The sequence below is a fragment of the Ursus americanus genome, chromosome 27 (genome assembly GCF_024610735.1).
Source record: "Ursus americanus isolate L20-20 chromosome 27, mUrsAme1.1.p, whole genome shotgun sequence".
Classification (NCBI taxonomy): domain Eukaryota; kingdom Metazoa; phylum Chordata; class Mammalia; order Carnivora; family Ursidae; genus Ursus; species Ursus americanus.
Window position 1 is genome coordinate 19,496,984 of NC_142153.1, and position 13,202 is coordinate 19,510,185.

Genomic DNA, 13,202 nt, shown 5'->3' on the forward strand with positions numbered 1-13,202 from the left:
TAAAAATAGTTGCCTGTAAATGTGAGGATTTATTTCTGGGCTCTCAAATCTATTCCATGGATCTATGTGTCTCTCTTTGCTAATACCACACTGTTGCCTACTGTGGTATATAATAAGCTTTCACGTCAGGAAGTGTGAATTTCCTAACTTGTTCTTTCTCAAGATTCTTATGACTATTCTGGGTTCCTTGAATTTCTATATGAACTTTTGGGTCAGTGTCCATTTATGCAAAGAAGTCAGCTGGGGTTTTGAAAGAGATTGCGTTGACTCTGTAGATGAATTTGTGGAATACTGCCATTTTTACAATGTCAGATATTTTGATCCATGAATGTGGAAGGTTTTCCCTTTTAGTTAGATCTTCTTCAGTTTCCTTCAATAACTTTTATAGCTTTAAAAATACAAGTTTTGCAGTTCTTTTGGTGAGTATTTGTATGCAACATTTCTATGCTTCAGAAGGTGCTGTTGATATTGGTCACAATAAAAGTACTGGCTAAATAAATCTAATATGCCTGTCTTAATCTCAATTAAATCTGAAACACGGAAAGGCGTTCTTCATTCGTGTCTCAAGTCTATAATCATGTAAACTGTTATAAAGGATATTTTTTCTGATAGGCGTAGTAAATGATCCCAGCATATTATCCCTTTTCTATAATAAACTATTAACATTAGGCATTTTTCCTTTTCACAATGTTGGACTGACATCATGCCTTATTTCCAAAGCATATCATTGGCCCTTGATGTATCAGTAACCCTTGACAAGTATGGTTATCAGATTAGCAAATTAACTCCTGATTAAATGAGAAAAGAAGTGGAAATTATGAATCATGTTGTGGTTTTCTTTGGCAAAGCCTTTTTCTATGGAGTAGAAATGAGGTATAAGAGTCAGAGAATTCCTGTCTCCGATTAACCCTTAATAATCAATGTTGTAATAACTGCAGTGGAGAAGATGTGTTTTAAGGGGTCTGCATTACAGTTTAATCTCAATTATGTGGCATGAACATGTATTTTTTTCAAAATTCATAAACATGACTTTTCCATTCATTTTCCTAGTTGATGGTTACTTATTTAAGACAAACCCAGTATTATGATGAGCCACTGAGGAAATGTCAGTGTGTTGGCTTTTAGAGAAGTAGCTTTGATGTTGAGTTGTGTCCAAATAGCCAATGACCTGGGGGTGGATCATGTAACGGCTTTGAGATAGTTTTTTTAAGCAACAAATAGTGGTGAAGATTAACCATCTCTTCATATTCTTTTGCTTTAGTAAAATGGTCAGTTAATTGTAGCAGTTTGCTAAATCCTAAAAATTTTAGCATGTAGAGGTTTAAATATCACCCCTTAGCTTTTTTTTTTAATTTTTGTGATTTTAAATAAATCCAGATAACTTTATGTCCTGTTTTGTTGCTTAACATGAGTAATCACTTCTGTTGACTATTACATTTAGCATATGCAGAAACTTTTAACTATTCCTCTTAAATATTAGGGGTACCTCTATCACATACATAAATGATTCTATGATGGGCAGTTCTCACTTTCAAAGTTTGGGGAAACTTCTTGGGCTAGATTCTTGAAAGTAGTTTAAGTAAATCAAAACCTGTGTATTTGTAGTCCTTTCACTCGAATAACTGAGCTGTTTTCCTAAAGCCCCATATCCCTTTATACCATGATTGCAACAGGAGTGTTGGCTTCACCGTACTCTGGTCAACACGGGATATTATTTTTAAATTGTGGCTAATGTAATAGTGAAAAGTGTATTTCACTGTTTTAGCTTAACTTTTCATCAGTTATTTCAAAGACCCTTCCATTATTTCTTAAGACAGTAAAGAGGAGCAGAAAGAGAATAAACTTCTGAGGCATTGAATACTGGTTTGAATCTTAGTCTTGCCACAATCTGCTTGTGTCCTGACCTTAGGCTGGTTGCTAAGCCTGTCCACGTCTCAAATTTCTCATTTGGGAATATGGGAATATTCTAGGAATAATCCCCAGGATAGGAGTAATTTTGACTTCATAGAATTGTTGTATAAAAAGCTCTCACATGGTAGCTGCTTCTGCTGCCAGGGACGGTGATGATGAGAATTCCTTCCATTGTTCTTAGGATTCTAGTGGCTTATTCTGAGTTCTTTTGCAGGATGCCGAATTATTTTAAATCTGTAAAGCAGGCAGGAAAAGCCACTTAAAGGGGCGCCTGGGTGGCGCAGTCGTTAAGCGTTTGCCTTCGGCTCAGGGCGTGATCTCGGCGTTCTGGGATCGAGCCCCACATCAGGCTCCTCTGCTATGAGCCTGCTTCTTTCTCTCCCACTCCTCCTGCTTGTGCTCCCTCTCTCGCTGGCTGTCTCTGTCAACTAAATAAATAAAATCTTTAAAAAAAAAAAAAAAAAAAAAAGGAAAAGCCACTTAAAGTCCAGAACCATCCTCATGGGGACTAGCTGCCATAATTTATTTAAAGAATCTGATGCTAAAAGATTTTAGCCAACATTGATTCTAAATAAAACTTGGTTCACTGTTTATAAGGAAGATGTCACACATACCACATACTATAATTACCTTGGTTCTACCGCACATTAAAGCTGTTTGGGATACCAAACCTTGAGAGGTGTATTTATCCAGCCCCCTGATTGTTTTACACAAGATCATCAGGCTCGGGAGCCATGGTGTCTGGCTTGGAGACTAGAAAATGCCCTGCTCCTTACATACCCATTTACTAAATACAGCACAAGAAGATAGCGTTGCTCTTTGTACCCCCTATTTCCAAGTGTTGGGATACAGTTGAGCGTGGCAAACTTGCTCTGATGAGCTAATACTGGTGTAGCCAGCATTTCCCCTGGTGAAAAAAGGGATGAGCCTGTCTTTCAGTGTCTGTTTATGATTATAACTTTTATCCTACTGAAAAAGCATTTGTTTTGATATGTGATAAATTTAGTGTTTAACATCAGGGAAAAGTGTAGATTATTTAGCAAATCTTTTTTTTTTTTTTTTTTTAAAGATTTTATGTATGTATTTGACAGAGAGAGACAGCCAGCGAGAGAGGGAACACAAGCAGGGGGAGTGGGAGAGGAAGAAGCAGGCTCCCAGCGGAGGAGCCTGATGTGGGACTCGAGAACGCTGGGATCACGCCCTGAGCCGAAGGCAGACGCTTAGCGACTGCGCTACCCAGGCGCCTGGATTATTTAGCAAATCTTGTTGGGACAAAGGCCTTCTTTTCAGCAGGAGCGAGGTTCCTACTTCACACACTACATGCAAAAATATTCCATGTCGATGGAGATTTTAAACAAAAAGTAGAATAAGAGTGCTAAGGATATAGACTTGGACAGAGAAAAGGCCTTTTTCCAGGAATATTAGTACAAAAGAAAAGATTAATAATTATGACAACAAAAGTGTTAGACTTCCCTTTTGTCAAAAACATTATAAACATGGTGATGGATGTTAACCATAAGTAGATTTATTTGGTGATTATTTTTCAACCTATACAAGTATTGAATCATGTTGTACACCTGAAACTAATATGTTCTCTGTCAGTGATGTCTCAAAAATTATAGACAATGTTAATAGCACACAACAAACTGGGATGAGATATGTAACACATTTATTCCAGAAAGGACTCTTACAAACCAACCAGTAAAGATGACCCTGCAATAGAAACGTAAATGGACAGACACAAAATAAAAAGTATGAAGGGCTAGGAAACATGAAAATATTTACAAGTGGCTCATTAAAATAATGTGCTCTCAGTGCTTGTATGTTTTTAAGGTAATAGCTGGTGTTGGTGAATGAGTGAGGAACAGGAACCACGTACATTACCACTGAGGGTAGATAAATTACAACAGCCTTTCTGGAGGCACTACGGGGACATAGAACAAAAGTCTTCTACCCAGGAATTCCATTTATCAGTTTGTTTAAAGGGAAAATACTGATTTTTTTTTTTTTTATGTTTTGCCTTTCAGAATTGTGTAGAAGGGGGGAAGATTGGAAACAACCTGAATGATTTAAATAACACCCGTTTAAGTTAAACCACTTGTTTAAATTATGTTCACTGACGTTTCAATGATAATTTTGAAGCCATTAAGAAGCAATATAGAGGGTTGGCTAATGCCTTGGAAAGATAAGTGAGAAGTTTTTAAGTTTACGAAGTTTATTAATCTTGTATTAAGTTTAAAAATTGGTTACAGAACATTGTGATGTATAGGTAATTTAACTTTTATTTTTTTTTTAAGAAATATCCCACAGTGAAGGTGAAGATGGGTGTTTGTTTTTAAAAACATTTTACATGGATAAAACATAACGTCTTACATTTTTTGGAGACCAATGAACTAAAAAGCAATGTCACTGATCTTGGAGAACTTATAATCTTATCGGTAGGTGGAGCCTAAATTTTTTTATAATTGTTTTATGTGAATTTTAAAATATTCACAATATAGGCACTCTTCTTCCTCCTAAGGAAGAGGACATTCTGGAACAATTGGACCCAGAGTTGAGCTTCCTACAATTGGAACAGAGATTTGAACGTAAGACCGTAAAGACTACAAGGCATAAAAATAGAGAAAATGTGGCAGTCGTGTGGTGTTAGGGAAAGCAAGGAGATAAACATTAAGACGGATACACTTGGTGTTAGAGTTCTAGGGAAGATCGGACAGACGTGTTTGGATCCCTGGCGTAAATTTTAATCTTCTGTAGATTCTTCATGATCGTCAGCAGTAAACACATCGGTCCTGGCGTGGTTGCACTTCCTAGCGTCTAAGCAGCCCTGCACAGCGTATGCTTGAATCCTGTCTAGAATCGTAACATCATTGTGTTCTAAATGGAGTCTGATTAGCCACCCGTGCCGCGTGCACACGCACACACACCCGTGTGCACACGCACACACACACCCGCATGCACACGCTTCCACACAGACTGCAGTGGAATCTGGTTCTCTTGAATGTACTAGGATACTATACCATATTGACCTGCCAAACACACCCTCTATTTCATATCTTTTTTTGTTTGCATATTAAGCCTTACTAAAGACTTTCCACCATTTAAAAATTTTTGTGTGTGTCATTAATAGAAACTTGGCTTATTCTGTACCCTTTTTACAAAGCTATTCTGTCACTTCATCTTACTTAAGAGTCTATTTTTTTGGACTCTGTGATCTTTGTTTTAAAAAATGGGAAAATAGAGAAACCTATGGCAAAGAAACTGAAAATCCTGCCTACTCCAGCTCTCAGCATTGCTGACATTTTTGTATACTTGCTTCAGTATTTTTTTCTTGTTCTTTAGTATTTTCTTATTCTTTAAAGTTTAAATTTTAAATCATGATTTTGTTTTTCCACTTGACATCCTAACACAAGCTTTGCCGCCCCTCATAGAAATTCATCTTATTCCTAATTTTCATAACTGTAATAACAGTGTTCTTGGGTAACAAAAGCTCCTTAAATTTTTGTTCACTGTCCTTGGTGATCTTTAGATATTCTCTTCAATGAAGACTTTGTATAATAACAACGATGGGCACTGCTCTTTACGTACTTCTCCTGTAGTTGGTGTAATTTCAGAAACTATGCTTGTGCACAAGTGATTACTGACCAAATAAGTAATCAAAAGAACCTTTTTGAATCAATTTAAAAATCCATGCTTCTGGATGCCTAGGTGGCTCTGTCGGTTAAGTGTCGGCCTTGGGCTCACGTCACAATCCCAGAGTCCTGGGATCGAGCCCCGCATCAGGCTCCTTACTCAGCGGGGAGCCTGTTTCTCCCTCTGCCTGCCGCTCCCCCTGCTTGTGTTCTCTGACAAATAAAATCTTTAGAGAAAGAAATAAAATAAAATCCGTGCTTCCTGGTCCACCCCTCCCCAAAGTTTGTATGTTATAAAAATAATTTTAACTCCCCAATAACCTCTCATTCAGTTATTTAAAAGAGCGAATACATATAAAATGTTTAGGGGAGTACCTGGCACCCAGATTCTGAGTTGGCTGTTACCATTCGTAGAAAGGCTCACTTGCGCTCGCTTGCCACCAGGGGGCAGACTGTGTTGGGAAAGCCGTGAAAACCCTGCTGGGACTGTAAGTCTTTTATCTAGTACGCCTTCTTTCGTGTGTGTGTGTGTGTGTGTGTGTGTGTGTGTGTGTGTGCGCGCGCGCGTGCGTATGCATGTGTACCTGACTGCACAAGCAAGGACTACTCTCTGCCTTTTGACTTTCTGACTAGCACTGTTTTTTATTCTTACAGTTCCTTGTTCTGTTTAAAAAGGTCATTAGGGACGTTTACTTCTGGTATTTATGGTACAGCTTTAGCGTAGTTAAAGTAAAAACTTTTAATGACTGTGATGAGTTGGTGGCACGTTGCTAATTTCTTCTTTTGGGTAGTCTAGGCTAAACGATTTCCCTTTTAACCAGGATAATCTAGAGTTTGCTATTATTTCACAAGAAAAAACAAACAAAAAACTGCATGACATCTGAAATGGGGTGGTATCCGGTCTGGTTTTAACACCAATATTTAATTTCATTCTATTTATGATTGTAATGCTGATTGATATTTTAGTTGTTACAAGTTTTTTTGTGGGGGTTGCAGGGGGGAGGTGGTTATGCCATATTCATATGCAGAATCTGGGAAAAGGGCGATTGTTTAATAATAAAACTGTGATAGAATGAAGAGGCAACATCTCAGTGTAGCTTTTCTTTAATTCCGTGGTTATTTGTGGTTCTGTTGTCATGGGTGTGATGTGTTTTCAAGATCCATCCTGTGTGTATCAACAAGTTGTACCTTTCCCACAGCTAACCCTTGATAGATAATTGGGTTTGTATCTCTTACTGACAGCTTCTAAGATGGCAGGCTCTGGGATTGAGGAAGAGGGAAAAGGAATTATTCAGAATGTCCTTTCCTGCCCATCTTCTTCCTTCTTCACACCGTAAATGCTCCATAGACTTTCTAAAAAACCGTAGCTGCTCCCTGAACATTTTAATAGCATTCAATAATAGGGTTATTTACAGCTAACGTTCTCTACATTTATTTCTAAGTCTTGTTTTCTTAAGAAATCTTGGAAACAAGCATAGATCCTTTTTTGCACATTGTTTTCTTTTTTAAATGAAAAAAGGGTTATTGGGTTATTCCTGATTATTAATATTACCTTTGCTTAAGTGAGCATGTTGCAGGGTACTTTTCTTCCATCCATACCTTCATCTTCCTTTAGTTTTTGCCATCATGTTTTAATGTACTTTTACAAACTACCAAGATAAACATTTAACAGATCCCAATAAAACAGATCCTAGCTTGTTCATAGTCTCAAAACGTTACTGTGAGAGGCCACCCGATTTTCCCTAAGTGCAGTTGATAAAGCAGTAAGTGTCGTCTTGAGAATGTGGCCTGATTAATTTTATTCCTCTGAAACTATTATATTACATCTGGTAGAGAAATTGCCTTAACCTTTTTTGTTGATTAGTGAGGTCCTCAGAACATGACTATTAAAGTTGAATCTTTTACCGATCTGTCAGTAATAGAAGTTTTATTAAAAACCATACCTTGGAACGTCTATTACTTTTTCTATAGATTTACATACAAAATATTCGGAAAAAATTACGTGTTATCAGTATGAATATAATTAAAATTTTTTGAATCAGAATATAGATGACTAAAAAGAAATCTTAATTTTCTCCTAATTCCTAGATAAGCATTAAGTGCTCAAAGTAGTTAATTTCCGTGAGCAGTCCTTCAAGTAGTGAGAGAATCCGTGACATTATTGGTTGCTATATAAAGCTCCTAAGACCACCCACTTTCTCCTCCCCTTTACCATCTCTGATGAAAACCATAACAACCCCGAAGCATGTACAGTGTGATGTAATTCAGAGGCTGCTTCCTGCTGAATCTGCTAACAGGAGATTTTAGTCAGAGGAAGGGTATTGTTTTGGCAACATCTGGAAGTGAAAACGGAAGCCAGGAACACTTGGCTAGCTCTGGGCTTTTTTCTTTTTTTCTTTTGTGTATGTGCAGTGGAATGACATTTGCTATGTAGGCATGTTTTCTCCCGCTGTTACTTCTTGGCTTTGAAGAGTCCTGAGTTTACAAAGACAGTATGTGAGAGTCCCTGGAAGCCGTTTCTTCTGTGAAGTCGTTCCACCTGATCTGAAGACATGTTGTTGTCTCCCAAATTCTCCTTATCCACCATTCACGTCCGACTGACTGCCAAAGGATTGCTTCGAAACCTCCGACTTCCTTCAGGGTTTAGGAAAAGCGCTGTCATTTTCCATACAGGTTTGTCTTGCCTACATCTCTGTGGAGTGGTGCGTGGGGGACATCTTGATTAACTTGCAGCTGCTTCTCAGAAATCTCCTAAGGAGCTACGTCCTTGAGGAAAGAAAGCTCTGCGAGAACGAGGCTTTCTTTGTAGAAATAGACATTTTGCTCTTAACATTTCAATACACGAGCGTCTGATGCTTTGCTTCTGTGTGAGGGGATGTGTGTCTGCTTTGTTTATAGAGAGCAGAAGTGTTGTCTTGGTGCTCCCTAGCTCTTTTCTGACACCAGCCAGATCTGTGAAAATCAGCACCTGTTAAATGACATTTTACTTCAGATGATTTTGGAAGTGGGGAGTGTGTAAGATAGTATTTCTCTTGTCCTTCAAGGAGGAGACGAAATGAGAGGGTATCTATGGTTTTTCATGTGTACTTTCTCACTGGGATTATGATAGGTTAGTTTAACATTTAAACGATTTCTAAGTTATAAATATTTCCAAATTTAAACATCCTGGTGCTTGTGGAGAGGTAATAAGTGAGACACAAAGCCAAACAAAACTGAAGTTGTCCCAGCGTCCTGGTGAAAATGTTTGCAATCACAAAAGACTACCTCTGATATTTATGCTTGTACCTGCTTTGTATTCTCTGTGCCTAAGATGGAAGTCCATGCAGTGAGGATTCTAGGCATCTGTAAACCTGCGTGCCCACTTGTAGGGGATTCAGTTAATTGCCTCACATTGTTCGCTTTTGTTCCAGATAACAGTTGCAGCTATGGTAAATTATGTTGATTTATGCTGTAAAAACAAGTGTGTCATTATATTTGATTCTGGCTGGTTAGTGTTGACTGTAATAGGACTGAGTATGTAAACAGATTTTTTTTTCTTGTTTCTTATTCATGTCAGCCCTGATGTGTCTTGTTTTCCATCTCTGTCCCTTGTGATTTTTTTTTTTTTTTCCAACGGACTCTTCTTAGTTTTCCCAGAGGCATCTCCCTTCCCTGTGGGATATCTCTCATTTTTTCCAGGACCTTCTCCTCATGTTTCATAACTCCCCTTGACCTGTCACTGAAGTCTGCCAGCCTTTCCCTCGGCCTGAGCTGGCAGCTGAAGGTAAATGAGGTGTGAGGAGGCAGAACAGTGGCTCTCTCTCCCAGCCTAAGTGCCCCTGTCATTTTTTTCTACCTTAAAAGAAAAAGTGAAGAAATAAAAGGGTGTCTTGTACTTGCAATAATCTGTATGATCTAAAAGAGCTCCAGATAGCGTTTAACTTAAAAAAAAAAAAAAATCTGTGCTCCAAGTAAAAGAGAAGGTCAATCTGTACAGAGGTCCTGTAATTCCAAGTGAGCTTGTGTCTTGCCCGGGCCCCCTGCCCTCTCTCCAGAGGCCACCACTCTCCTGGGTGCTTGCAAAGCCTTCCAGTAACTTGCTCATCATATGTAAGCCTGTGTAGATTTTTATAGACTCTTTGGTTATAAAGGAATGGTAGCGCGCGTGCGCGCGCGCACACACACACACACACACACACACACACTCTTCTATAGCTTGCTTTTTAAAGGCAATATATCTTAGATTTTCATGTTAACACATGTTTATCTACCTCTGCTTTTTAACAGTCATGAGTGCCATGATCTATTTAACCAATCTTCTTCTGGTGAACATCTTAGGTCATTTATTGTATTTTTGTGAAGCAGGTGAATTTCCAAGGCAGCTTAAGCAAAAGACAAAAGGCTTTTATTATCAGACTTTGACTAATAGTTGCTCTTTTAGGTACCTTTTGTTTTTGGAATTTCTGTAAAAACACTTGGCAACATTCTTTTGGCTGCAGTGAAATTTTTGGAGCCTGAGTGTGCTTAGAAGGGATCTAGTTTACCTTCTCTGACACCAGGAAGTCAGAGGCGCAGAGAAGTGAATTACCGTGCTCAAGGGCATACGGGGGGGGGGGGGGGGGCAGAAATGGGATTAAAACCTGGCCCCTCTGTTTAGAACTCTTGGCTTCTAGATTTTCCTGGCTGTGACTTCTGCTGTAATTCTGTTCTATCTGGTGAATAGTGGTGATGAAAAAAGAGGCTTTTTTTTTTTTTTCCCTGTGTGGGAAGCATTTAAAACTTACGTAAAGAATATAATTCTACTTATCCCCAGTAAGAATCTTTTGTGAGCTTATCCCGTATTATGTAATTTAAAGGTCTGAGACATTTCTCAATGAAATGAAGTCCCTGCATGGATTCTTATGGGCTATAAGCTGTAACTCGTGTTTGTATTCTTAATAAAGTGAGTGCTGTTGGCCTTGGTTGCCAAAATGGCAGCGTGCTGACCTGGATTCTAGAACTAGATTAGTGGCTTATTGTAAAAACAAATAGAGATTTCAAAGGATGGAGTCTTAGATTCTTACAACCAATTAGTCGTGGATAAATGAGGAAGAATAATGATTCAACCATGACTGATGTTATAAGACAGGAGAAAGGAAAAACATGGTGTCATGAGTATTAACTGAGTTTGGGCGACAAGGAGAGAATGAGTTTGGATAAGATGAATTTTCAGGTATAATACATCCAGGGCTTTTCAATCTATAGCCAGAAAAATTCATAGCATTTGAGGTTAAAAAGGACCTCAGAAATCATCTCATCTGATTCCTTTATTTTGTAGCTCTGTGTGTGTGAGCAATTGAGGTCATTCACTTGGTTACTAGCAGAACTAAGGCTACAACCCCAGGCTCTTGGAATCCATATCTAGTACATGTGACTCTTGATCTCAGGGTTGTGAGTTCGAGTCCCATGTTGGGTGTAGAGATGACTTTAAAAAAAAACGTTTTAAAAAAGTGTTTAAAATAAGCTCTACGACCAGCATGGGGCTTGAACTTAAGACCCAGAGATCAGGAGTCATGCTGTACTGACTGAGCCAGGCAGGCACCCACTTTTACCTCTTTCCAGACTGTCTTTCACATTGCAGGATTCGTTCATTCGTTTCATAAGTGAGTACCTATTAGACGTGGTTCGATGCTAGATGCGGAAAATAGAACCAGGACTAAGTCACACATGGCTCCTGCCTTCACACGGCCTATAATGAAACAGAACATCAAGTGATTACGGTAGGGCACAGACTGGATGCCCAGGTAACCCCTAGCAGGTGAAGCTAACTTTTTCTAGGCCTTCCAGAAGTGCCGGTTAAGCTGGACTCTCAGGATATGTGGAGTTAGCCAAGAAACAAAGTGTTCGAGGCAGAGAGAGCAGCATGGGGAAGCCTGGAGCTAGGGAGAGGATGGCACCCTCAAGGAAACAAAAGAATTGTAATATGTCTGAGCATAGACTGTAGACAGAGAGGTGCTAGCAAGGAGGGGGGCAATCACAGGGACCAGGGTCCCTTTCACTGAACCTCCCTATAGGGGCCACTGTGCTCCAGCATGTCGTTCTTGGGTGGCGCCCGTTCACAGAACGTGTTGTCGAATCCAGGATGTCATGGCCTCTGTAAATAGGGACAAGACAAGGAAAAGCGAATTTGTCAGCGTTCTGAGTGATGTTGCAGGATGTCAAGCACAGATGAAGGTGTCCGTGTCAAAGTGCTAATCTTTAAGACGTCCAGAAGTGATTTCTGTGGCTTGCCAAAATGCTGGCAATAGTCTCTTTTGCCAAAATAGTCATCTCTTATTTCAGAATTTTGCTTCTGCATATGGGTTCTAATTTCAAAAATGAGTCATGGAAAGAAAAGAATCTTCTTAGTTGAAATATTCCTTACCATCAGTTTTACCAGAATTCAGTTTTTCTTTCAAAATTTTCAGTGAAAATTTTGTGTTAGCTGGATACAACTGTATTAATTATTATGAAAAGTGCCATTTTGAACCTCATAGAGTTAACATTTTTTGATTGAGGTGAAGGCAGTTCACTGCACTTAGGTTTCTTTTTGCTGAGCTAGTGAGATTAAAAGCAATTACTATAGGGGCGCCTAGGTGGCTCAGTAGGTTAAATGTCCAACTCTTGATTTCTGCTCAAGTCGTGATCTCAGGATGGTGAGATCCATCGCAGAGTCATCTCTCCACCCGCCCACCCCCTCTCTAAAAAATAAATAAAAGCAGGGGCGCCTGGGTGGCGCAGTCGTTAAGCGTCTGTCTTCAGCTCAGGGCGTGATCCCGGTGTTCTGGGATCGAGCCCCACATCAGGCTCCTCTGCTGGGAGCCTGCTTCTTCCTCTCCCACTCCCCCTGCTTGTGTTCCCTCTCTCGCTGGCTGTCTCTATCTCTGTCGAATAAATAAATAAAATCTTTAAAAAAATAAAAGCAACTATTATAGCAAAGGGGAAGGGTGCAGTACATATATATTAATGAGGGGCAGAAGTATTGTTATTTTTAGAGCCAGTGAGGGAGGGCAGAGGGAGAGGGAGAGAGAATGTCACGTAGACTCCCCACTGAGCGCAGAGCAGAGTTGGGCTCAGTCTCAGGGTCCTGAGATCGGGAGATCATAACCTGGGCGCTTACCAGCTGCGCCACCTTAGGTGCTCCTGAGGGGCTGAAGTATTCTTTTTTTTTTCCCCCCAAAGATTTATTTATTTATTTATTTGACAGAGAGAGAGCGAGAGAGAGCCAGTGAGAGAGGGAACACAAGCAGCGGGAGTGGGAGAGGAAGAAGCAGGCTCCCAGCGGAGGAGCCCAATGTGGGGCTCGATCCCAGAACCCTGGGATCACGCCCTGAGCCGAAGGCAGACGCTTAAGGAGTGAGCCACCCAGGTGCCCCGGGCAGAAGTATTCTTAATAGAACAAGATATTTCATTTCCTTAAAGCCACATTGAAGAGAGCCATTTTGACTATTCAGTAAGAACAGGGCAGAATATGAATCAATTTAATGAGAACACAATCATCAAATTATGTTCGGTATTCATTTTTGAGAGCATCAAGAAGAATTGCTTTTAGCTGCAGTTTAAGACCGCTTAACTCAGAAGTAACTTATTTGTTTCACCTAAAATGTTGTTCGGTGGCCCAGCAACATCAGGATCAACATCTCTGTTTTCTTAGCTCCCTCC

At 39.6% G+C, this 13,202-nt stretch overlaps 1 protein-coding gene across 7 annotated transcripts in view; it reads left to right on the forward strand.

Moving 5' to 3' along the window:
• Window positions 1-13,202, forward strand: part of MTUS1 (microtubule associated scaffold protein 1) — a 164,884-nt gene that overhangs the window by 107,822 nt on the left and 43,860 nt on the right. Inside the window, exon 1 of one of the 7 annotated variants that reach the window (XM_045779261.2) lies at window positions 7,628-8,216. The exons of the other annotated variants lie outside the window; for them this stretch is intronic. Coding sequence (XP_045635217.1) covers window positions 8,096-8,216 — 121 coding nt within the window. The 5' untranslated portion in view covers window positions 7,628-8,095. Of the gene's footprint in view, window positions 1-7,627; window positions 8,217-13,202 lie in introns of those variants that run through there. 7 annotated transcript variants of the gene reach the window in all.